The 25,233-nt window shown below is 43.4% G+C and overlaps 1 protein-coding gene across 2 annotated transcripts in view; it reads right to left on the bottom strand.

Annotated features, from left to right (window-relative positions):
- Window positions 1-3,471: 3,471 nt before the first annotated feature.
- The window catches only part of ATG14 (autophagy related 14), a 36,326-nt gene continuing 14,564 nt past the window's right edge, over window positions 3,472-25,233 (bottom strand). The window contains exons 5-11 of one of the 2 annotated variants that reach the window (XR_010380973.1): window positions 21,217-21,454; window positions 18,161-18,390; window positions 16,793-16,910; window positions 15,337-15,427; window positions 15,173-15,258; window positions 10,420-13,794; window positions 8,594-8,701 (exon numbers count right to left, since the gene is read on the bottom strand). Coding sequence is in view for 1 of the 2 variants with exons in the window: in XM_031453768.2 (XP_031309628.2) it covers window positions 8,395-8,701; window positions 15,173-15,258; window positions 15,337-15,427; window positions 16,793-16,910; window positions 18,161-18,390; window positions 21,217-21,454 (1,070 nt within the window). In the remaining variant the exon portion in view is untranslated. Of the gene's footprint in view, window positions 8,702-10,419; window positions 13,795-15,172; window positions 15,259-15,336; window positions 15,428-16,792; window positions 16,911-18,160; window positions 18,391-21,216; window positions 21,455-25,233 lie in introns of both variants that reach the window. The other variant, XM_031453768.2, reaches the window with a different exon arrangement.

The following is a 25,233-nucleotide window of genomic DNA, read 5'->3' on the forward strand; positions in this document are numbered from 1 at the left end:
GGTGGATTCGTCTGGGACCCAGGATGGAGAAGAGGCTGCGAAGGCTGAGGCGTTCTTCATCGTGACTCACCCTGCCCGAGGTATGTGGGAATGCTGTCCGTCCGTCCCCTGGGCTCCAGCTTCCAAGGCTTGTCGTCCTCCCCTGTGGTTTGCTCCAAACTGGTGATCTCCGTGTTATCTTCCTGGTAGGTTTGTTGTGACTCGTAACTTAGGATTGAAGGATATGTATGCGTGTGGGACTTAGAAAAGTGTGGTGTGTGGAAAGTGCTGGTGAATGTTAGCTTTCATCATCAGTGGCTTGGCTCTCCATTTGCCCAGGGTGGGCACACTGGATAAACAACTCTCGCTTGATTTTCCCAAGTCAGCCATTCTGGGTCTGGGTTTTGTATGGGACACAAAGCTGGGAGTCTGAGGGCCTGAACTGACCAAGAGCAGAGGACACAGGAAGAATGCCCCAACCCCATCTTGGCGTGCAGTTCTTGGGGTCCTCAGAAATCCCTAAAGTCCCTTTTTGAACTACGTGGCAGGACCCAGTTCCCAGGGTTGTCTGAATGATAAAGGATTTTAACAGGTGGCGTCAGAGGGCACTCCTCCCCTTCCCTGGTCTTCATTTCTAGACAAGCGTAGCTATTCCCCTTCGGAGAAAGATGCTGTGCTTCGGAGCCCCCTAGTGCCAAGCTGGGGAAACCAGTTTACTTTTAATTTCCTGCAGCAGTGCGGTGCTGCCTGCCTGCATCACTGTGTAATCCTTAACTCCTAAGAACTGTGGGCACAGAGGACCCTAGGCTCACCCCTACCCGGCTCCAGTGGGGACCCAAATAAAGAAAACTTCCCCTTCAGCTTTTGCTCTGAGGCTCTGATATGCTTGGCCTAGTCTCTCTCTCCCACCCCTCACTTCACCATTTGAAAGAAAAACCAGAGAAAATGTGGAGGAGTCAGCAGCTCCTCGCCCCGTCCCATTGCTGGGGCAGCTTGGCTTTGTCCCTTGCTCAGTGGATGAGACCAGATGTCCAAGGCAGGGACGAATTGGAAATGGGAAAAAGGCCAAGATTAAAACTTTCCGTGAGCCTTGTCAAAATGACTGGCATTAAAGCGGCCATGTAAAAGGACTGTTCAGTTGACCACCTCCCCTGCCCTCCTACGCTGGTAGCTCTGTGCTCAGGAGGCACCTCCTTTGGGGCCCCCACCCTTCCTGCATACCCTGTTTGGCTGGATGCCTTTTCGGTACCTTGTGCTCATCTACCGCCACTGCCCCTTTTGTGTATGAGGCTTGCACTCCACTCCACTCTGGGCTCAAGGAGGGCAGCTCGGTCATGCCATCCCTTCAGTACCTTCTTCACAGTGCACGCTCCATACGATGTTTGTATTCCTCTCTAGTGATCATCTTGACGTGAGTGGTGCTGGCAGGTTCTGATTGCTCTGGGCTCTGCTGTAAATTTTCCATCTAGTGTGAGAAATGTGAAGAGGGGATGAAAGGACCTGAGATGATCTTTTCCTCTGGCCACAGCTGGTCCCATGGGAGCTTTCTTGGTTAGGGTCGCTCCCACAGCAGCCCAGTTTTGCTGGGTAACTGTCAGTTGTGCGTTTGATGTCATCTGGGCTGTCTATGCCGGTGGCTTCCCTGGCAGCAGGCTGTTCTGGGCTTTCTCACTGCAGAAAGGCTGCAGGGGCTGTGAGCTGATGGCTACACATGATCTAGGAGGTCTCTTCCTGCACTCTGGCCACCACCCTTGTAACCTGCACTTGTCAAGGCCTCCCTGCCAACCTTTACAGACCCCTGGGGCACTGTTTTTCTTATGTGGGTCTTCCAGGGTGTTTTCCATGGCTAATAGCCCTCATTCTTTCTTTACTCAGCAGACTGGCTATTCCTCCTCTCTTGCATCCCACATCTGGCCTCAAAAAAAAAAAAAAAAAAAAAAAGAATAAAGCCAGTCTGCGCCGAAGCCCCGCCAGACACCGCACACTGCGTCAGTAGCGAGAGCTGATGTTATCTGTCAGGTACGTGCTGCATTTACATAAAGTGTTCACTGCTGTGAACAGCATCTAGCACTTGGGGAATCTAACAGTTTCTCTCCTGGCTTTTCCTTTGGGTTCAAACAAGCTAGTGTTGCAATCTCCATGACTTGGTGAAAGTACCTTTGTGGGAAATGTGCAGTCCCTTCTATCGACACGCACTTCAGTTTGTGGCCATAGCTGGTGTTTGCATAACCTCATGGGAAGAGCAAACATCATTGTGGTTATGAAACCTTGGGGGACTTCCAGTGTATTTACACCTAATTGATTTAAGCCAAACCAAAGTTAAGACAGCAGCCCTATTCTAGGTGGTTTGTTTGACTGTGTTATTTTGGAGGAGCAGAGCCACTGGAGTTGGTAGTTGGGAAGGGAGTGGGAGCAGAGAGATGGCTATTGCACTGCAGCAACCCTGGTGAGAGGTGGTGTTCCTGTTTAAAAAGCAAAATGAAACTCTTCCCCTCAAAGCCCCCCCCCCCAATCCTCTCTATAGTTATCAGAGAACAGGCCTCAGAACAATTAGTTTTGGGACCCTTTGTCTCAAATTCTTGGATTTAAGATTCTTTTTGAGCTATAAAAAATTTAAAATTAGAAAACTCTACTAAATGTTTTGCTTTTCTCTTTGGAATGATACAACACAACAGGAATTAGTTTCTAAAGTTAGCATTTAGGGGGAAAATGGCCTACAGTTGCAATGACTCTTGATGTCCTACATGTCCATCACCCATCCACTAGAGAATGATACACGTGGTGTCGAGTGGTGGGAAATGCTAAGTCCTGTAAGAGGATGTGCTCTTGCTGAGTGATGAGCACTGTGCAGAAACTAAGACTTGGGGAACAACAGATCCCAGCTCCCAGCTGATTGGGGCAGACTCATTGTGCTATTTAAATTATTTCCCTTTCTGTCCACTCCCTACCCCCAAAAATCAGAGACTAAGACGGTTGCTTTACAAACTGGTATTTTCAGATGTCTATTAAGTAATCTGAAAAGGTCAATGCACCTTTTCAAAAACCGGACTCAAAATCAATTAGCTGCTGGTCAGTAAAATGTAGAGCAAGGTTGTATCTGTGTTAGTCCCCTATCCATCATGAGGGGAAATGGCCCATTGGTATAACTGAGTGTTTGCAGTCCAGTGGAGCCAGGCCTGGCCTGCCCAGCTTCCCTATTCTGGGACTGAACTGTTGGCCTCCTGTGTGGGCAGCCAAGCACGATTCAGTGTGCATGACCTGCCATGAACAATCCTCCTTCCACCCCAGCCCTGATGGACTCTTCTTTCTAAGCAGAGATGGTGTCCTGGCTGCCCTGGCATCCAACCTGGGACCCCTCTCGCATGACCTTTTCCATTTCCAAGGCCAGTAGTCTTGGTTTCAGGCCCTTCAACTTGCTTCCAGTGTGTGCTCTGCAGAGGCTCTTTATTACACACCTACTCAGCAGGAAACTGCTGACACACTCCAAAAGAGCAAATTCAAGGAGGGTTTATTTAAAGGGTGTAGATACAGAGGCAAGCCCTCCCCAGTATGTTTGTGGCCCAGGGCAAGAATACAACTAGAACCCTCCTGCAGCCCCTTCCCCCCAACTTTATACTTTACTTATTGATTACATGTGAAATATTATTTTGGGGTATCGAGTTAAAATATAAAAATATACTTTACCCATTTTCTTTTACCTCTTTAATGAGACTACCGGAAAGTTTACAATGACATGGGTGGGTTAAATAACTACATTGAACAGCACTGCTATAGATCAATGCTTTAAAAATGTTAATATACATATGAATTATTGGAATGATTATGACCCAGTGTGTCAAAGATGGCACCCAAGAGCCTGCATTTCTGACAAGCTCTCGGGTGATGCCAGTGCTGCAGGATCAGGGACCACACCATGAGTAGTCGCAAGGCTCCAGAGAAATTTAGGAGCTAATGGGTCTTGGGCATGGTGTACCAGAGACAACGCGGGAGCTTTCCAGCTCTTAGCACGCTTTTCCTCAAAGACTATCAAAATGGTAGCTGAACTCGCAACTTAAACCAGTATCAATGCCCTTCAACCAGAAAATAAGGTGTATTTCCCCCTGTGGGTGGGTGTTAGATGTGGTTCTACTCTGAAGGCAACTATATTAAGTTGTTAACATGGAAGGTAATACCCCGTCTATGTTAATCAACCTTGGATTGGGCGGTGTGTCTCTCCCACCTACTACTTCCAAACCACGTGGCACTTTCTTTCTGAAATCAAGAGTCATGTACTTATACTCTAGAAATGTTTTCCTGATAATGTTTTAAATTTAGGGAATAAGTTGCTGGGAAAGGTAGGAGAGCCTTTTCCTCAAAATCCAGGTGTCTTCTGACGTCACACAGTAAATGCTAAAAAGCCACACCCAAAGGGGGAGATAATGAACAATCTGATATGGACCTGGAGGTACCAGTGCCCTCATGACTGAGCTGCTTCCACTCCTCTGGCTGCTGCCCATCTTTCCACACTTACCCAATGCTGTCAGATACCTTCCTGCCTGTTTCTCACTTTTTAAAGGGACCAAACTGTCCATCAGATTTTCTCCCCACCACAGACTACCCCACCCCTCACTCTCTCCTATAAAAAGCACAACAAAAAAGTCACTGATGTGGCCCTTGCTGTTTTACCATCCCTTTTCTTCTAGACAAAATGGTCCCACTGGTGGTTTCTGGTTTAAAAAAAAAATTCCACTTCATCTATGTAACTCTAGGCAGATGGTAAACCCTTTTCCAGGATATTTTTTCACCATCTCCTTGGAATGGGGTGTTGATAGCTTTCTCTCATTTAATGTTTCATGTCTGAAGTTCAGATGACTTACCCAAAAGTCAAATTTCCTGGTCCATTTTGTTGAAGCAATTTTCAAGTGACCTCCCAACCACTAAGCACAAACTGATCATTAGTTCTTCCATCTGCTTCAACCTGATTCCTGCATCAATCGTGAAGTAACTCTGAGCGCTGGGAACCTGTGTGCATACACTAGACAGGAGCATGTTTTTAACTGTTACCCAGGGAGACTGAAGGACTCAACGAGAGGCACACGCCCTGTTTGGAAACCCTTCAGTTCCCTGGCCTGTTCTGCTGCTGCTGGCTGGTCTCCTCCTGCAGGTGAAGGAGCAGGACGACCACGGCAACAGCTTCTTGGCATTTCTCGGCGTTGTCTTGGAGGGCCCACAGTAATAACCACTCTTAGTACCCCCATCCACCTGCATGTGGCTCCTCCCCATCATCATCTAGCCTGAAAGGTACAGATTATCCACCTTTGGGGAGACAAAAAGAAAACAAAAAGGAAAAGGAAAAAAGGGAGGGATTCTCTAAAGCTGCTCTGTTCTCCTTTCAGTTTGACAGATCCCCTCTAACATTTCCCTTTCTTGTCCTGAAGAAAGTCTAGGCAGATTCCATATGGTCAACCCAGAGGCCACACCCCTCTCTCAAAGGGCTGTTGCAAGACAACAGAAGTCACTGTTGGACACCAGCATCACATGATGGCTACAAAAGAAAAATGCATCTTTAGAGAAAGTAACTGGTAAGCAGCTGGTTTTTGGCTTACTTAAGATGGACCGTAAGTTTTAATACACCCATGATCTATAATTTTAAAAAGAGAGTTAACAGGCATTTTTTATTACCTGGCCAAAAAAAAAAATTGTCAAAAAAATTATTCTATAAGTTGTATAAAATACTCCATAGTTAGATCTTATTCTTGCTATCCTCAGTTTATCAGTAGAAATGAGTAATCGGAGCTTGAAAAAGACATACATATTTGCAAAGTACTGTTAAAAGATTTATTGCAATAATACAATAAAAGTTTAGAAAACATTTTTATAACTCAAACTGGTTTGGAAGTTGCAGAGCAATGGGGGCTCCCTGCAACATGGCCCAGCAGAGAGATTCTTGGACACTGTAGTTCTTTTAACAGCATGCCACCAAACGTTCTTCCCCAAATCATCACTACAAGAATCCTGAAATGAATCCTGTCCGCTACTCAATGCTGACACTGTTTTCTCCCTTAAGTTACAGATGTGCAAAACTTTTAATTAATTATCTTCTATTACAAAAAAAAAAGTCTTTAACAGACTATTTTAAGCAGCCTATTTGGTGCCTATGAATTTTTTTTAGTATTACCTTGTTTCAACAAATCATTTTATTATGGAAAACACAACCAAGTTCTATGGCTTTTTGTTTAAAAAAAAAATACCAGCTTCAATTTATTAAAAAGCTGTTTACATATGGTTCTGGCACCTACATGAAAGATTTTAATGAGCAGCAAAGAGAATAGAAAAAACAGTGGTTGAAATGTATATTTAAGAATATTTACAGGGTGGATCCAGTGCAAAATAATGAAAACCAAACTATCTCAGCAGTGTAAGCCAGTATGTTGGTGTTCAAAACCACTGAAGGTTTGATTTAACCCTAAGTAAAGTGCCTCTAGTTGATATTAACAAAATATACCCTATCAGTCCCTACATTTCCCATGTCCTCGTGAGTTTTGTTGAATTACTCTAGTCCGTGATGTCTGGGTTTGCTCTTCAGCTTCATCTCACATTCATGGTTTCGTAAGAGGCTTGGGAAAAACCACGACTGTCGGGCATCTTTCAGCTTAAGTCATCCTCTACCCACAAGCCCCAAATCCCAGTCTTCCAACTCTTGAATCTAAGCTCTTCTTTCTGAGGGTTTGAAGTGCCTAAGTCCCTCTTATCTCCTGGGATTTTAAATTCATTTGGTATTTATTTGTTCAAGTCCACCACAGCCACTGTCTATGAACTACACTACAGACTTGGGCGGGACAATGAAACCCAGCAGTCATGAAGTGAGTACTTAAAGCTGATACCGGCTGTGTGAGAACCCACGAGGGGAAAAGCCTGCTTCCTCCAAAGTGAAAAATTCATAAAGTCAGGGAACTTGGGACTCCTGGATAGGAGTAGACACCCTTCTTCTGCAATTCTACCAAACACTAACTATCCAATAGCAAGAGCTATAGCACCTCGGATTTGGAGGCATAGTATCAAGTCTAATTACAAGGAGAAAAGAAGCGAGGGCAGGGCAAACCTCCAAGTGATTCATCTGAGGTACTAACATGCTAATCACACTAACAAGATATGATAATAATGCCTGTTAGGAATTTTTCATAGGATTTCTTTTTGTAGTTGTTACATAGGACTTTCTCTGCAGTTATTAAAAATAAAAACTACTTACATATTTGTACATAATGCCTCTCTACAGTTTTCTTATAAGATTGTCACTAAGAGAATGAGAAGACACATCAGCTGAAAATGATCTCTTGGTGAGGGAAAATTCTTCCCATCGGAGATTTCCCAGGACAGAGGAGAGCAGTATCAGCCTCAGTGAATTGCTCTGCACATCTAAGCAAAGGTAGTGTCCACAGAGCAACAGAGACCTCTAGGAAACAAACAAGCAGGGCAGTTTTCCCTGGAAAAACCTGCCACCTACTAAAGGCTTCAGAAAGAAACTGGACACCAGAAGAATGACCAGAGGCCATTTAAGTGGCTTTTAACCAGTGCCCAGGCAGGCATTTAGCTTCCATAAGGGAACAACCTTAATGACTTATTGGCCACTAATGGAAAACAAGTTCAATTTCAAAATACACATAGTGTGGATGGTAGGAATTCAACAGTCTAGGTAAGAAAATTTAAAGAACATTGTTTTAAAATCTCTAGGACATTATTGCAGCCAGGATTTTTTCTGTTCACAGATGTGGGTCCTAAAGAAAAAAAGATCTTGGTTTCTTTGGTGTGTGGGGAGAAAGAAAACAGGAATGTCCGACGGGCCATGACAGCAGCACAAGTGAAATCATTTGTAAACTACGTTTCCCCCGCCAAGAAAAATCACACCTTCCAGACAAAACAAAAGCCCTTGACCTAAAAAACGAACGTGACCAAATCATAAAGAAATCAAGTGTTTCAAATTGCCTGTGGTTCTCTGTACAGAAAATAATGGCATAAAAACAAACTCATAACAGTTTTCTATCTTTCAAGTCCTAATGATCAAGAATCACTTCCTCGTGATTCAACCTCTAAAACAAAGTCTCGGCTTCACCGGGACCAACATGTCAGCCATGTCTGTGGGGCCCATGGCCTGTGATCAGAGGAGCCCAAGTGCATTTCTGCCTCAACACAACTGGCCACACTGGTCTGGAAAGGACCTGGGACCCCTCTGTCCTGTTAATTACCATCAGCACCCCGGTCACCACCGTTGGCCATTTGACAAAGGGAAATGCTTGTTTCCCTGCTTTAAAAAACCCAAAAGTATAACAACCTCTTTTTGTTCCAGGCACTATCTTAACTAAACACGTAACATTTCCTAGGGCGTAGTGGAGGAAGAACCTTCTCGATGCAGATCTGGTGTGTCTTGGTCCCTGCTTATTAACGGTGTCCAGTGTAAGCTTTAAACCAGGAGGTGACGGAGGCCGCGGCCGAGGAGATCATCCCGCCGGCACTGCTGCTTGCGATGGGTGGGGACGCCTGGGTGCTCTGGCTCTGGGAGACCTCCACGGGCTGGGAAGGGATGTCACAGAACCGGGGGCTTGGCAGGTTCTCCCAGTCTGTGCCCAGGTCAGTTTCCTCATCACTTACATGCTCGTCTCCACTCTCGTCTGATTCTCCAGCAACTCCTGGATCCACAAACTCCATGGACTCCTCTAGGTCTGCTCGTACTTCAAAGGGTCCTGACCTGCGTTCAGACAGTGAAGGCCCCTTTAGGACAAGCACCACTCTCAGGACACAAGACAAGATGCTATGGGATGGACACAAGAGACCCAGAGCGGTCACTGCACTCACTGCTGGTCTAGAATTGAGTTTTTCTTTACATAAACAATAACAGCATCCAAGTAATGAATAAAACCACCATACTTTTCCTCAATTCAACCCTATCTATTTGTGAACACTCTGGATGGAAAAAAACCATCCACTGAAACTGCATGCTGGTCCAACATATGATTTCCTGCTTCAAACAACTGCAGTATCTATTTATTCCAATGAGAGATTTCTGACAAAAACAGCCACCTGATGTATATACACTGGTATATTAGTGTAACATAAAACTGTACAGGTGTTCTCTGCCTTATGGAAACCCTCAATTATTAAACTCTTAAGACTCAAAGGGGCTAAATGATAGGGGTTGTAAGCATGTTAGCAAAGCTTCCTTGGACTGGTGTCAACAGCAGGCTCCTGCACACATTTTAAGGTACCATTACATAATCTTCTAAGGACACATTGCCACCGTGGAACCCTGGTCAGCAAACCCCACACGGCCCTCACTGCCTCTCCCTCGCTCCCTTTCAAAGGCCCATCAGCTCCTGCCTGTAGGCAGGCAGGCTGCATTTGCTTCCAGTGGGCAGTCGCCCCCCTCCTCCGCCCCGACGGCCCCTCCAGGGGGTTTCCCTGCAGCAGCTGTATGGTGGGAGCAGGTCACTCCAGCAGCCTCCCTCTCTCCCCTGTTGTCCCAAAATTAAGGGCACAATACCTTGGTTCATTTAAGAGTTTCACTGATAGTTCCTTTGGCAAAAATGACAGACGTTAGCAAAAATTAAATAAGACACGAGAAATTACTAAGAACTGTAAGCTTGCCATTCCAGTCTATGGTCCAAAATTCTTTGCAGCTTTTATAGCAATAAAAGCCTAATGCTGGCCTCCAATGCATCTCACCAGATCCATGCCTTCTGACACTTTTTACAGGGTCAAGCAACCTTCATTCCTCCAAGATAACCCTGCTTCCTGGCTAAAAGACAGCAACAGTAATAGCTAACATTTCTGTTCCAGGCACTGTTTTTAGGCCTTTACAAGTATTAACTGGAAGAAGCACCACAGAAAGGTTTCCCCTTGATCTGCAGTGAGCAGTTTACATTTCAAAGAGCCTCTCAGACCAGCGGCTCGCAAGTTTACCAGGCCTCTACCCTGCCCAGAAGTCCTTAATTTGCAAGAGGTGAAGGGAACAAGAACTGGGCCCGAGGGGTCTCCCCAACAATCTTCCAGCCTCTTCTGACACTTTCTCAAGCAGACGAATAACCACTGCACCCAGTATCTTTGCTCTCAGTATCCCTTTCCTGTTTCCTGAAAAGGTTCTCCTTGTAAGTTCTTTTCTCCTTCCCTTTTTCTTTTCCTTGACAAACAAGGTTGACTCCAAAAACATTCTTTTAGATTCTTCTCCTTCTAGCTCCGCTCCCAAATACCCTCCAGCCTGCCAGAGTATCCGTCTGATGGTTGCTAACTTAGACATCTTCTCAGACAGCTGAGCCAACCAGTCTCAAAACACAAGCCAGCTGGGACTCCTCCCCTCCTCTCTCATGCTCCTGTCAGATATCACCAAACAAGCCCCCTTTCCATCCTCACTGTGTCCCCCCAGCTCAGGGCCTCACTGCATCAGACCCCCACTCCTCACCAGGGTCCCACCTCCAGTCAGCCTCCCTCCATCTTCTCAGCTTCGGACTCTATTCTGTTCAGCCTCGCTGTCCAGGGGCCTCGGCACCTACTACATGGTTACGTCTCCAAACCCCCAAGGCTCCTTCACAGGCCCAGGTCAGCTCTCTACAGCAGTGACTTCCTGTTAGTGAAGAGGCATAGACTGTTTTTGGTTCATCTTTCAGGCTGACACATCTGCTCTTGGGGTCCCTCTTGGCGTGAGGCTGCTATTGTCCCCGGACCCCCTCTTTGAGACCTTTCCCAGGAAAGGGGCGGGAGTGATACAAGAGGGGAAAATGGCACTTCCTCCAGGCAGCACTCCCTGCCGGAAGCCACCTGAACTCCAGCTCTCTGCTTGGAATTCCACAGGGCAGAGTCCACTGGGCCTGGAGAAGGTGCCCAATTAAGTACTTCAAGTGAAAAAGAAACAAGTAGATGATTCCCAAAGCAGCCAGTCAGAAAATTTCAGTTTCCAAGAGTACCCTACATTGTTGAGAACCGGCAGGAGAAGATGTTTTTCCACTCAGCCTCTCTCCCAACAGATATCTATTATCTGCCCAACATACCCCAAGCCACACACACAATTACACAGCAGAAGAATTAAGTCTTTTTTGCTTAATGTCTTTGGGGAATAAAGATTATAAAGTCATTCCTCCAGTTTTCAGTTTAGCTGAGTAACTGATATCCTGTTCTTCAAAGGCCCTGAAGCAAGAATACTCATTTTCTCATGATGCTGCAGGGAGTTACTCTTACCGATTAAGGTGACAAAATGATCTTTTTGGCTTTTGAAGTCTCTTTTGCAAAGCACTTCAAAAATCTTATCTGAAAGAACGTACAGCCTCAAGAGTAAACCCTAATGTAAACTAAGGACTCTGGATGAAAATGATGTATAAAGATTGGATTGGGTAAGAAAAATCAATCGATACCAAATCTAGGGGGAAATTCTGATCAGGATAACTACATGGCCTCAAAGTGTCTCCCAACTGCTTACTAGCTGCAAGGAAGGAAAAATATAGGAATTGTACAGAGGAGAAGCTGGAAAGCATCTTGACTGGGTGATCAAACTAACATCATCAATAAGGGAAAGATAGCTACTGTGGGCCTCTGGATGTGATGTCCAGGAGACACTCCGCCTATGCAGCAGTCCAGCCTAGAATGTAATTTGACCTGATGTCATTTCGAGGAAACATCAAACTCAAAATGAAAGTTCTATTTTAAAAAAGGAAAAAAATGGTTACGTCATAAAAGACAAGGTAGGCTGTGAAAATGTTCCAAATTTAAAGGTGTTTAAAGAGACACAGCAACTAAACACAACACCCAACTCAAGACTGGACCCTACATTGGGGGGAGGTGCTATAAAGGACATTATCTGGTCCACTGATGACACGTGCACATGGGCAGTAGAGTACTGTACCAATGTTAAATTTGCTGATGTTGGTAACTGTGTTGTGCTTAAAAGCAAGAAAATATTCCTATTTTTAAGAAATACACATTGAAGTATTTAGGGATCAAGAGCCACGTTGTATGTAACTTATCCTCACAGGGTTCAGAAAAAAAGTTCTTGTGTACATGTGTGTGTTTCTGAAGACAGACTGCAGAAGTGATCCAGCAAATGCAGTGAAATACTAACAACGGTTAATCTGGGTAAAGGGTAAATCTGTCTTTGTACTATTCTTATTTTTTGAAACTTTTCCTGTAAGTTTGAATTTATTTCAAAGAAAAAAAGTGTATGTTAGATTCAGGATGGGCTCCTCAGTTCAGCTGGTCTCAGTGGAAGCAGGCGTCCCTCCCAGGTTCTGTTAACAACCTCTCTAAAGCCTTGATTTTGACTGAGACAGGGGTGAGAGGGGACTTTGAAGCTTACCTCCTGGCTGGCAGACACAAGCTCGGCTGTGCCAGCAGCCTGCCGTGCACGTGTCCTTCTGTCAGACAGAGCCCTCCACATGGAGAGCTGACTCGAGGGCAGACCACAGAAAACTTCAGGCCCTCCAAAGAAATCCAGTCCTAGAAGAAGGGGATCTGTTTTCCTGAACAACCAGCAGTACTGGGTGTCATCAGTCTTTTCCTTTTTTGCCAAACTGATGGTTGAAAACTAGAAAGCTGTTCTGAATTGCATTTCTTTACTCTTGATTGAGGCTCAAGATTTTTTTCATTTGAATACTGACAACTTGCATTTCTTTTGTGTGAAATGCATGCCTGAATCCTAAGTCTATCTTCCTATTAGATTTCTTTCTTTTATTAATTTGAAAGATTTCTTTTTAGAATTCTAGATTTTAATCCATTGTTTATTATAAAGGTTAAAACATATCTTTTGCTTGTCTTTCAACTTTGTTTATGGTATCTTTTGTCAGAAACATTCAGTTTTGACACAGTAAAATGTGTAACTCCTTTCCTTTATGGTTTTTGGGTTTTGTGGCTTGCTTGGGAATTCCCTCCCCACCCTATGATTTTAAGATTATCTTTTCTCCTAGCTATTTTATAGCTTTTTTTTTTAAAAAATAAGATCTTTTATATCATCTGGAATTTATTTTTACATATGGAATGTAGCATGAATCCAACTTTCCCCACATAAACACCCAACTGGCCCACCCCACTGAGCTGCTCGTACTGATTCAACGTGCCACCTACCATCTACTACATTCCCGCATACACAGGGACTCTGTATTCTCTTCTTCCAACTGCTCCACCTATTTGCACTCCAACAGCACCCTGTTTTAATTACCTTTATACTATGTTTTAAAAGGAGCCAAGCCCATCCCTTTTAATTCTTTTTCAAAATTTCCTGTCAGACTGTGCTTACTTGAACTTTAGAATCAGCCTGTCAAAGTTCCATGAAATATCTTGAAATTCTGACCAGGTTTCCTTTTGGGCAGAAGTGGCATTTTTACCACACTGAGTCTTCCCTTCCTAGAAAATCCTTTGCTGCCCCAGGCTTGCTTTCATTCAGTCTCACACCTCATACAGTGCCTGGCAATGAAGGACATGTTGAATACTTTTTAAGTTTCATATTTTCTTTATATAGGTTTGCATATATTTTGTAAGGATTATTCTTATATAATTTATGTTTTTGCTGCTACAGTAAAAGGGACCTTTTTCCCACTGCATATTCTAACTAGTTGTTGTCGGCATCTAAGAAAGCGATTGCTCTCTGCACGCTGATCTTGTATCTAGCCACCATACTGAACTACCATTTCTAATAGTCTCTTAGTTCTCTTGGACATCCAGTTTAATAATCACACCATCTGTAATGCCAGCTTTCTTTCCAGTACAAACACACTTGACTTCTTCATAAAAATGTTTTGCCTTGGCTAGGCCTCCACAGCAGTGTTAACACAGCAGTGACAGTAGGCATCCTGGTCTTCCTGACTGTAAAGGAAAGCTTCTATTAAATATCTCTGTACATAACATGTCATTACATGTAGTAGTTTTTGCTGTAGGTTGGTAGTAAATATTCTTTATTAATAATCTATTTTAAGTTGCTAATAGTTTCCCTTTAATTATTAATGGGAACTGAATTTTATTCACTGCTTTTCTGCCATCTATCAGGTTGATCTTATGTAGGTAAAGTAGTTGGCCCAGTGTCAGTAAATGTTAGCTCTTATTATTAAGGATAAATTTCCTAATGTAGAACCCTTCACAAATAATGTACAGAGAGGACAGCAAGCAAATCCACAGGAATCAACCACTAAAGATGGGATGGATTTCTAAAAGGTTGCTGTGATTCATAAACTAATGAATGGAATTTGGGGTAAGGGGCATAAACTCCCTTTAAAATGGCATAAAATTCTAGGTGTGTGTGGAATTTCCAGGAGAGAGTTCACAGCTTTTCCCAGAGGGGTCTATGTCCCAGAAAAGTTAACCCCTATTTTAGGTGGGGGGAGGGCTGAGGAAGAGAGGAAAACAAGACAAGGTAAGAGCAGATTGCCATGGAAGTTCACTGCAACTTGAAGGGAGCCAGGCACCCTGGTCAGTGGAGGGTCCAGTGTCAAACCAAATGAATGACAGGGAAGGAAGTCCCACCTTTTATTTTCCTTTGTTCTCTTTCAAAAATTCAAATACATTAACCAAGCTACATCTGCAGAAATGTATGGACAGACTTCTCAGAGCAAGGGAAAAGATCAGCACCCAGAGAAGGGGTGCTCGGATGGTCCCAAAGATAAGCCTCATCTATAGTATGCTTTTGTGGGCTGAGAGTAAAAAGATCCCACAGACCAGTCCTGGTTGGTCTTTTTGTTCCTGACTCCTGTTTTTAAGATAATGGATTTCAAACTAGTTCATCTCATAAACTTCTAATACTCTTTATCTCCAACAAATGGTGGCCAAATGGACTCAGTGACAAAAAGTTGTAAGAACTGTTACGATGAGAAAAATCAGCAGGCGCAAAAGAAAATACAGAACTGGGGGAGACAGTAGGCAGAGCTAAAGAAGAAACAGGTGTGGATTCAAACAAATGGCTTTTGGTCTTCAGAGACAGCACCAGAAGTCCCCACTCTAGGAACAGAAGGGTTCTATTCTGCTTTAGGTATTAAAAACGTTTGCTATTAATTTCCTCTGAGAAATGACTATATAAGGACCATAAGGGTTCAAATATGATTAGCCACTGTCTCCTTCCATACAGGACTGGGTCATCTTTGTCCTTTCTGGAGAGTGTAAGGCTGGGCCCTGTACTCTGCCCACACGTACAGCAACTTGACAGTAGTCACACCACCAACGCTTAGAGAAAAGCAACAAACATGATTCTTACCTGCCTAGGTGTTCAGAGTTCGGACTGACCAGGTACATTAGATTCCTGAGAGTATGCAGTGGTTGTAATTGATCTAAATTTACATGCTAGAAAAAGCAAAACACTGATTAATATTTTCAACCATGTAACAAATTAAAAATTAGCTTATAGCACATTTTCCGTACCTGGGAAAAGCATAGGTAAAGAATATTTGCATTTAGTTTCTTCACTGCTCGAGTAAATTTCTGTCTGCTGAGGTTCTCCCCACAAAATTCACTGTAAAATAAACAATATAGTTTGTAAAGTTGTAATTTTTGAGGAAATTCTGTATTAAAATGTTCATTTTGAAGAGTATGCTTTACACTACAATTCTGCACAAACCATAGCCCACATCCTTTGCCTCTTAATAAACTGTACTTAACAGAAACTTTCTAAGAATGAACTACTGCCTTCATGGAGAGTAATTTCACTGCATCCATAAAAATTACAAATAAATGCATGTACCCTTTGACCAAGCAAAACTTCTGAAAACCTATTCTACACAAATACTTGCACATTAGTGAAACAACGAATGTGTAAGATTATTCCCTCAAGTATAAATAAGGGGCATAGGGGACTGGTAAAATCTTGGCAAATCTGTACAAAGGAAAACTTTGCAACTGGCCACATTAAGCAGAGTGACACTGAAGGCCCACAATGGTCCCACAATGCCACCGGTGCTACAGCCTTGTCCCCGCTGCCCTGTTCTCTCGCTCTCCCCAGGCTCTGCACCTGCCCTTCCCCTTGCTGGCAGCCTTCGTCCCCAGGGATCCCCGTGGCTTGCTCCTGGCCTCCTGCAGGCTCACACATGATCACACACCTGCCCACTCAGACATGATAAGCCCCTACTTGCCCCCGCATTCCCTCTCTTTCACCTGCTCTAGTGTTCTCCCCAGCACTCAGCAACACCTGACATACTGTCTGTTTTTCTATGTGTCTCTCCATTACAATTAAGTGCCAAGAGGGCAGGGATTATCTTATCATCACTGTTCCCCCTCAGTGCCTAGAACAGGGCCTGGCACATAGCAAGTGCTTAATAAATCTTTGTTAAATAAATACTTAAAAAGCAAGGTGCAAAACACCTTAGTTTAACCTGATACCTTTTGTGTTTAGGGAGAGGGGGTGGAGAGTAATAATACATATTTATATTTACTTGAAATGCAAGGATAACAGGAGTGGGTAGGAAGGTCTTAGCAGGAACTGGGTGGACTATAAACCTTTACAACTTTTAAAGAATTTTGAACCACATGTTTTTTATTTAAAAAAATTTTTTTTAAATTCAAGTGTTACAATTTACCCAGTTATTACACATAAGCAAACCTTCAGAATACCCTGTTTTTCCTTCAGTTATCTTTTCACATGGGAGAATTCTGTGGTCTTCTCAAAGACTTCAAGTGCAATTTTAAGATAATGACACATTTGCACATTAGACTTTTGAAATCAATGAGGCTTACGAAATCATTCTCAGTATTTCATGGTCAGACTTTTTCCACCTTGATAATACTTAAATTCTTGTTTTTGGTTTAATTAGAATACGTAAGAACACAACAGAAACATGAGAGAACCATGAGAAAGATCACATCACCACCTTTAATTACTTGCCTGTTGCACAGCTTTTTGGGAAGATTTACGTCGAGTATATGAGACAAAATATTGACCAGCTGAGTCGCATAGCACAATGCAGCACTGATGGTGTAAGCAGGGTTGTTATGCTCCATGTCTAAAGTATAAGAACAACAGCCATGCACAAAACTTTAATTTCAATAAAAATATTCATGAACCTAGACTTTTTATGATTTGTGGTTTTATCAATACATTATCGATAACTATGTTTTACTCTTTACTAATAAAAGGTCCATGCCAGACATTAACGTTTCATCATTTATGACTTTTGCTGAGTGGAATTAACCTAAGCAAGCAGGCCTAAATGGACCCAACATAAATGAAACTGAAGTCTGAACTGCTTGGACCTAATAATGTATTATTTATTAGAACAACTGATGCCCTATTTAAATGTCACCTCCTCAGAGAAGCCTCCCCTGACTACCCCATGGAAAAGTAGTCCCTTCCTCTGTAGCCCTGTCCCATGATGGTGCTGCTTCTGTCCACAGCCCACACTCAGCACATGACGCCTTTGGTCATTACTTGTTTGTTTTCCTCTCCACAGAAAAGCAAAGAGCTACACCTGTCTTGGTGACATCACCTCTGTATCATCAGCTCCCAGCACTGCGCATGACAGTAGGCACATACTGAATACTTGCTAGATGACTAAATGAATAATCTTTCTCTATCAAAGAGAAGCTACCAGGGCTTTAAAGGGTTTTTGTACTGGGGTATTTCAAGCTCCATTTAGGACTGCTACAAGAAGTTCTTTACCAAATTAGAAACTATATAAGTGAGACCCAATGGGCTAAATACACTTCTTTAAACAGTGAGATCTTTTTATACAAATAAAACAATATTGATCTCAAAAGGTGAAACAGCTTAAAAACAAAACAAAAACAAAACATGTTTTCAGTCCATCCACTGATGGATAAACAAAATGTGGCAAATATTTGCAATGGAGTATTATTCAGTTGTAAGGAGAATGAAATGCTGATACATGCTACAATGTGAGCGAACCTTAAAAACATTATGCTAAGTGAAAAAACCAGACACAAAAGGCTACATAGTGTATGATCCCATTCATATGAAATATCCAGAACACACACATCTATAGAAACAGAAAGCAGATCAGTGGCTGACGAGGGCTGGGAGGAGAGGGGGATGGGCAATGACTGCTTTAAGCCCCATAGTTTCCATCTGAGGTGATGAAAGTGCTTTGAACTAGACAGAGATGATGTTGCACAACACTGTGAATGTACTAAAGACTACTGAATTACCCACTTTAAAACTGTTCATTACATAAATTCTGCCTCAATTAAAAAACATGTATTTATAAAAATGTTCAAAGATTATTTTGCCTCTCACCAGGCCCCTGCGTGGTTTTCTTCTCTTCCACCCAGCTGTAGTACGCAGAGTAGTCCCCGTTGCTGGGAAGGCTAATCCAAGGCCCTGTGATGCTAATGCTGGTGTCTCCATTGTGATCGTCACAGACCCATCTCCCCGACAGGTAAGTCGTCCTCCGGGCTTCGGCCAGCTTGCTCACGGTGCTGGAGGTCATGGCGCTGTCACTCTCTGAAGACACATCTGCGGGGTCTCTAAAAACCAAAGAGGCATATAGATGTCAAGGGACTGGGTTTTAAAGAGAATGCAGTTACTTGGCAGATAGGGAGAACCTTGGCAAGATGCATGCGGGGACAGGAACTTAACTGGAATATACAGAGATAAGCAACTCCATCAGAGATGAGGATCACACCAGCAGAGGCGACACAGAAGCCACGGCAGTGTGAGGAGACAGCACCACAAACGAGGGCCTCATGTTTTAGGTTCTCAAACTATTTGGTCTCAAGACGCCTTAATGTGCCTAAAATTTTTTTAAGGATCTGAAGAATTTTTGTGTAGGTGGGTTAGATCTAATATCTACTGTATCAGAAATCTGAGGAAAATTCTAAATGATTAATTCATTTGAAAATAATAAACTCATTACATGTAATGAGCATATTTTTATGAAACAACAACCTGCGTGTTTCAAAACAAGAAAATTAGTAATCCAACAAATAAAGCTTTTTAAACTCTTAAAAAAAATTAGTGAAGTGACATTATTTGTTGACCAGCTGAGTCACACAGCACCATGCAGCACTGGTGAATTTTGAAAATCTCTTTAATACCCAAGTCTTTCAGTTGCTTTTTCAAGTAGATCTTGTGTCCTGTGGGAAAAACCAACTAGTTCCGCCTGCAGCTCACTCACGGGCTGTTCCTTGAGCCACTGCGGCACCTCCGCGTGCAGCCAACTAGCCTTCCGCAGACTTCCCATCTCGCCGTACGGCACAGTTGAAAGATGTACATGTAGAAGTCAATTAATAATTTCTACTGCCTTATCAGTAACATTCTTAATGTGAAACTGGCTGGTTTTTTATACTGCAAAGACACGGCGAACATGACTATGACTACAGTTTGGTATCACTGCCTTGAAATCTGCCAAGACACTAGAGCTTCTGCCCACTATGGCTTTGGGGCCGCCCGTGCAAATGTCAACACAGTGAGAAAGGAAAATAAAGTGTTAGTATCATTATAAAAATAGTTTTGACTGCACAGACTCTCCGAAAGGGTCTCAGGGACCCCCAGAGGTCCACAGACCACACTCTGAGACCTGCTAGCCTAAAGAGTGGAACGCGAATGAGAAGTCACGGCAGGTCCCACACAAGGCAGGGAGAGAACATGTGTGTCTGGGGAGCAGAGAGGATCAGCGTGGCTGCACGGAGGCATGAGAAAGTGCTGGAAGATGGTGTTGGAAGAGTGGGACAGACTGGGAAGGGTCTTCTGTGTTATGCTGAGTTTAGATTCTGTTTTCTTGGCCAGTGGCTCTCAATGCTTCTTCCTTCTGCCACAAGTACACATAAGGTAACTCCTACTGGCTGTCATGGGTAAGACTGGAGGGAGGGAACTATGCCCAGTGCTGAGCTGTACCTCTACTTCTTCCTTCCTCCACTCAAGGAAGTTTGAGAAATGTGAATGAGCAAGAAATCCTATTACAGGGGTAACTTGAAAACTATCAGCTTAAAAAAATGGTTTATAATAATACATACTAATATATAAGATTTAAACAGCCCAGGTATGGAAGAGAGTTTTTCTCTTCTTTGACTTTGTGTTCAGTTGTCAGTTTCCTTACTGGAACAGCTATGTTTACTGTAATGTGCTTTAACATCAACATCAAAATGTATTTTGACATGATGTCTCTGTTTTGTCAGCTTTTTTCTCCCCAAAGGCATGGCCAGCTGTCTTTATAAACCAATTTTTGGATAATCCAATTTTTCCCCACTGATCCAAATGCCACCTTAGGGTCTATTTCTGAACTTTCAACCCTACTCTATTTTGAATCTGCCTTTTTATTTTTATATTTGCCAACTATTACTAATGACAAATTACTTGGTAAGAGTCAGAGAGCAGGTTTTCAAGCCAGAAGCAACAACCAGACCTTTAGGCTTTTAGGAAGCTAACTCTGGCCATAGATAAAGGGACAAGTAGGGGCAGCAAATAGTTAAGTCCCAAGTAGCAACAGTCCACTGACTGCCCAATTCCAGGGAAAGGTGCCAGAAAGCGAGGGCAACCAGAAGAGACAGGAAAGTCTTTAACTGGAACAGCCTGATGGTTAGTGAGAAAGCAAGTGAAACTCTTCAGGGGTAGCTTCTGCACCTGGATGGTCATCAGCACCATCTGGGGAAGTTAAAAAAAATAAAAGTATAAAAGAGATGGACTGGGAGGCTGAAGGTATTTCTCTGGAACCTTTTCCTGAAGTTCCTGAGTGACTCTGATGAACAGTCAGGTAGGCGCCACTGTCTGGTTCATCCCACTGACCCCTAAGGGTATCCACGCACGACAGCCCAAGACCCAACTCTGAGTATCCAGTGCCTGACGTGCTAGCCACCAGGAAGAGGCTGAGTCAGCGTGTCTTGCCCACCAAGTAAGAGACCCCGAGGTGTTTTCTTCCATCTTAGCTCATGCTTTCTCTGTGAAGTAGGCATTTATCATTCCCGTCTAACAGACAAGGAAGTAAGATTTCAAGGCTCAAGAACCTGCCTCACAGCATTTAACGAACAGATAAACAGCCAACTGGCACTGCAGCTGACATCAGCCAGACGTTCCTGATGAGTGTGAGTCTGCACCTCATCTGGATGCTCTGAGAGTACACAGGCTCGGGTCCCACTTCTCTGAGGGCCACCGCCCTTCACCCTGCCCACCCCCCCACCCCCCCAACTTCATGCAGTGTGCACTGTTTGCTGAAGCAGATAAGACTTAAAGTTTCATTACCAGGAAAACCAATGAGCTCAGAACAGTGCCCAATAAATGAGGTGTTGACATGCTTAAAAGATACTTGATCTTTGGAACTGGAGTTTTCCTTGAGTCAAAAGGCTAGCTTACTGTACCTCACGCCAGTCTTTACTTCCTCGATTGGAAAAATGACAGAGGTGAGCTCTAGTATGTGAGATCGCCGAAGGTTTGCCAGACGCTCGTAATGACTTTTTAAGTCAGTGGTTTTTCTTTCTACCAGGTCACCAAGTTTTCGATTGTGCCTCTGAATCTTCTCCTTTTTCTCTTGATGCCGTTGTGCTCGAGTATAAAGCTTCTGATTCTTTTCCTTGGTTTTGAGGAGGCCTTCAGAATCTAAAATAAATAAATCACACCCAACAATTATCTCTACAAACAGTTCCTGGGTACTGCAGACTGCCCCCTAAGCATCAGTGCCTTCCTGCAGTCTAAACTGAAAGTAAAACCTCAATAAAATTAACTGGATGATGTTCACTAAGTGGAAACTGAGAGTTTCGTTCAAGTAGGTATTACACATAGAGCAAAAGGAACGGCCACTAAAATGACTCTGGGTCTTCATTTGTAATCAACACCAGTGAGCATCACTCAACAACTATCAAGTTTAAGTTCAGCACCGGAAGCACCTTTATTATAGTAAGCAACAAAGAACAGCCATGTTGGGCAGAAAAGAGATGTAATTCTAACTCTGAAAAACTTACTGGCTATCTGATTTTCCTTAGAAATCTCTTAAGTGTGTCCTGGGCTACATCCAGAGAACCCAGTAGGTGGTTACACAGCAAAGAAACAGACCAAGGGCTCTGAAAAGTTACAGTGGAGTTCAGCCCCCCACAGGGTAGGAGCACCTACCATACGCCAGCATTTTAAGCACTGCAAGGGCAGCTAGAACCTTGGTCTACACAACCAAGAAAACAGACACTCATCCTGCCCAATGTATGTTCTTTTGATGGAGCTCCTTCAGGTTCTAGGTCCTAAGACCTGCTACCAGTATCAGGCTGTGGCTAAACTCCTCTAGAGTAGCAACAGGTTGTGAAATCTCAGACAGATACCTTGGGACAACTTAGGAGACTCAAACAAGTTCAAAATCAAGCTCATTCTTTTTCCATGAAACTTTCCTCTTGACACATTTTAAGCTAGGTTCCCTACTTCATGCTTATTTTTGACCTGTCTGCTGTCCAAATCAACCCCTCGAGGGCCCATTCCATGAGTGGTCCTATAGTTCCTTGCATCAAGACCTTTCTTTTCATTCCCACTATCACAATCCTAGTTAACTCTCACCAAAACTCTGCCTATCTCCAGGTGGCTCCATTCCGTACCTTCACGCCCCCTTTCCGTGGCTCAGTCTTCATGAGCCATTAGTTCTCCACTGCTGTTAAAAATACATGTCATTTATTTCGTCCCTGATTGCCTTTTAGTGCAGTAGAGCACCCTCTGCATGCACTGAAGAAGAGACTTCACTTCTTGCTTTTGAAAACAGCATGAGAAATATGTTTTTCATCCTTCCTCCTCAGCTTTGGTGTGTAAAAATTTTCCATCGGGGGAAAGCCTTCTGATTCAGATTTAAAGATAAGATTTAGCAAAGTGACTAAAATGTATTAAATAATGCATTACTTTATCAGCATTTACAGAAGTCTGGGGGCGAAAAGGTATATAACAAGAGGAAGTTGGAAGGTCATCGGAACCACCCAGAACAGTGCTATGCAAAGTATGGCCTGTGGATCTGGGCCCATCTACAACCCTTACCAGGCACGAGAAGTACAGAAATACAGAGTCGGTTCAGGCTACTCGGCACTGCCATGCTATCCAAGTGTGCCATCATTTTTCTAGTAATTTATTTTATTTTACAAAAATATTGGTTTGAGTTTTTACACATAGGAAGCGAAACAGAAAAAAGTGGTCTTTCACTACAGACAGTTTAAGAACCACTGACCCAGTCCTGTCCCCATGCATGAGATTTTAATTTACTAAGTCCGGAGTAGGTCCCATGATTCTCTCTATAGATTTTTAAAAGGTTACCAGGTGACTCCAAAGATTTGCTAGGGATGGAAACCACTATTTTGGGTCTACTAATTTAGAACCGTATCTTTTATTTTCTATGGTTGAGGCTTTCGTATTTTGGAGTTAGGAACCTATTAAAAAGAGCTGATCAACATAACACTGTAATGGGGAGTAGTAGAACCAAGAGCTCACCTCCTCTCACGACTACAACAAAGCTGTAACTGACTGCTAAACAACCATCAAAAAAAAAAAAAAAAAAGACTGGAACCTAACAAAAAAGATCTTCAACTGGAAACATAAAGAAGGAACCACAGTGAGATGGCACACAGGGTGTGCTTGTGATGTAACTGGGCCCCATGCCCCCCTGGTGGGCAACCCACAAGCTGGAGAAAAACTACATTGCAGAGGCGTCCCCACAGGAGGGAGAGTTCTGAGCCCCATATCAGGCTCCCCAGCCTGGGGTTTATGCTTGGGAGTAGGAGGAGACCCCAGAACATCTGGTTCTGAAGGCCAGCGGGACTTAATTGCAGGAGCTCCATGGACTAGGGGAAACAGAGACTTCATTCTCTTGGGAAATGTACACAGAATCTCACGTGTACCAGGTCCAAGGGCAGAGGCAGTGATTTCATAGGAACCTGGGCCAGACCTGCCTGCTGGTTTTGGAAGGTCTCCTGGGGAGGTAGGGGGCAGCTGTGGCTCACCCAGTGGACATAAAGGCTGGTGTCAGACATGCGGGGAGTGTTCAACTACATGAGCTTTCCTGGAGGCTGACATCTTGCTTGGGTCATTAGCACTAAGACCTAGCCCCACCCAACAAATTGTAGGCTTAAGTGCTGGGAAACCTCAGGCCAAACAACATACTAGGTGGGAACACAACTCCACCCATCAGCAGATTTCCCGAACCCACAGCCTCTAGACACACCTCTAGACAAGACCCTGCCTACCAGAGGACCAGGACCAAGCTCCATTCAGCAGTGGGCAGGCACCAACCCCTCTTGCCAGGAAACCTGCACAAGCCTCTAGTCCAGCCTCCACCCATCAGGGGGCATATACCAGAAGTAAAAAAACAACCACCCCACAGCCTGCGGAAGGAGTCTGCTAACGCAGGCCAGAATTTACCCTGGGACCAGCTGGACTCCGGCCCTTGGGTGACAAAAGGGGAGTGTACTGCTGGGATGCACAAGACATCTCCTACAGAGGGCCATCTCTCCAAGGTGGAGAAACAAAACTAACCTACATAAAAATACAAATAGAAATTTAGACAAAATGAGGCAGCAGAGGAATATGTTCCAGGCAAAGGCACAAGATAAAACCCCTGAAGAAGAAATAAGTAATGAGGAGCTAGGCTATCTACCTGAGAAAGAGTTTAGAGTAGTGATTGTGGAAATGATCAGAGAACTGCAAGTGAAGTTTTTAGTAAAGAGTTAGAAAATATAAAGAATACCCAAACAGAGCTGAAGAAAACAATTACTGAAATGAATAATACACTATAGGGAACTAAGAATAGACTAAAGGAGGCAGAAGAACAGATCAGTAAGTTGGAACACAGAGTAGTGGAAATCACTACTGCAGAACAGAAAAAAAGAAAAAAGAATGAAAAGAAATGAGGATAGTTTCAGAGAACTCTGGGACAACATGAAGTGCACTAATATTCACATTATAGGGGTCCCAGAAAGCGAAGAGAGAAAGGACCTGAGAAAATTTTTGAAAAAATAATAGGTGAAAAGTTCCCTAACCTGGGAAAGGAAACAGTCACTCAAGTCCAGGAAGTGCAGAGAGTTCCACACAGGATCAACCCAAAGAGGAAAACACCACGGCACATAGTCATCAAATTGACAAAAATTAAGGATAAGGAGAAAAAATTAAAATAAGCAAGAGAAAAGCAACAAATAACATACAAGAGAACTTCCATAAGATTATCAGCTGATTTTTCAGCAGGAACTCTACAGGCCAGAAGGGAGTGGCATGATATATTTAAAGTGATGGCAGAATCACTTTAAATACAACCAGAATACTCTATCCAGCAGGGCTCTCGTTCAGATTTGATGGAGAAATCAAAAGCTTCACAGATAAGCAAAAGCTAAAAGAATTCAGCACCATCAATCCAGCTTTACAGCAAA

This window comes from Camelus dromedarius, chromosome 5, assembly GCF_036321535.1.
Source record: "Camelus dromedarius isolate mCamDro1 chromosome 5, mCamDro1.pat, whole genome shotgun sequence".
NCBI lineage: Eukaryota > Metazoa > Chordata > Mammalia > Artiodactyla > Camelidae > Camelus > Camelus dromedarius.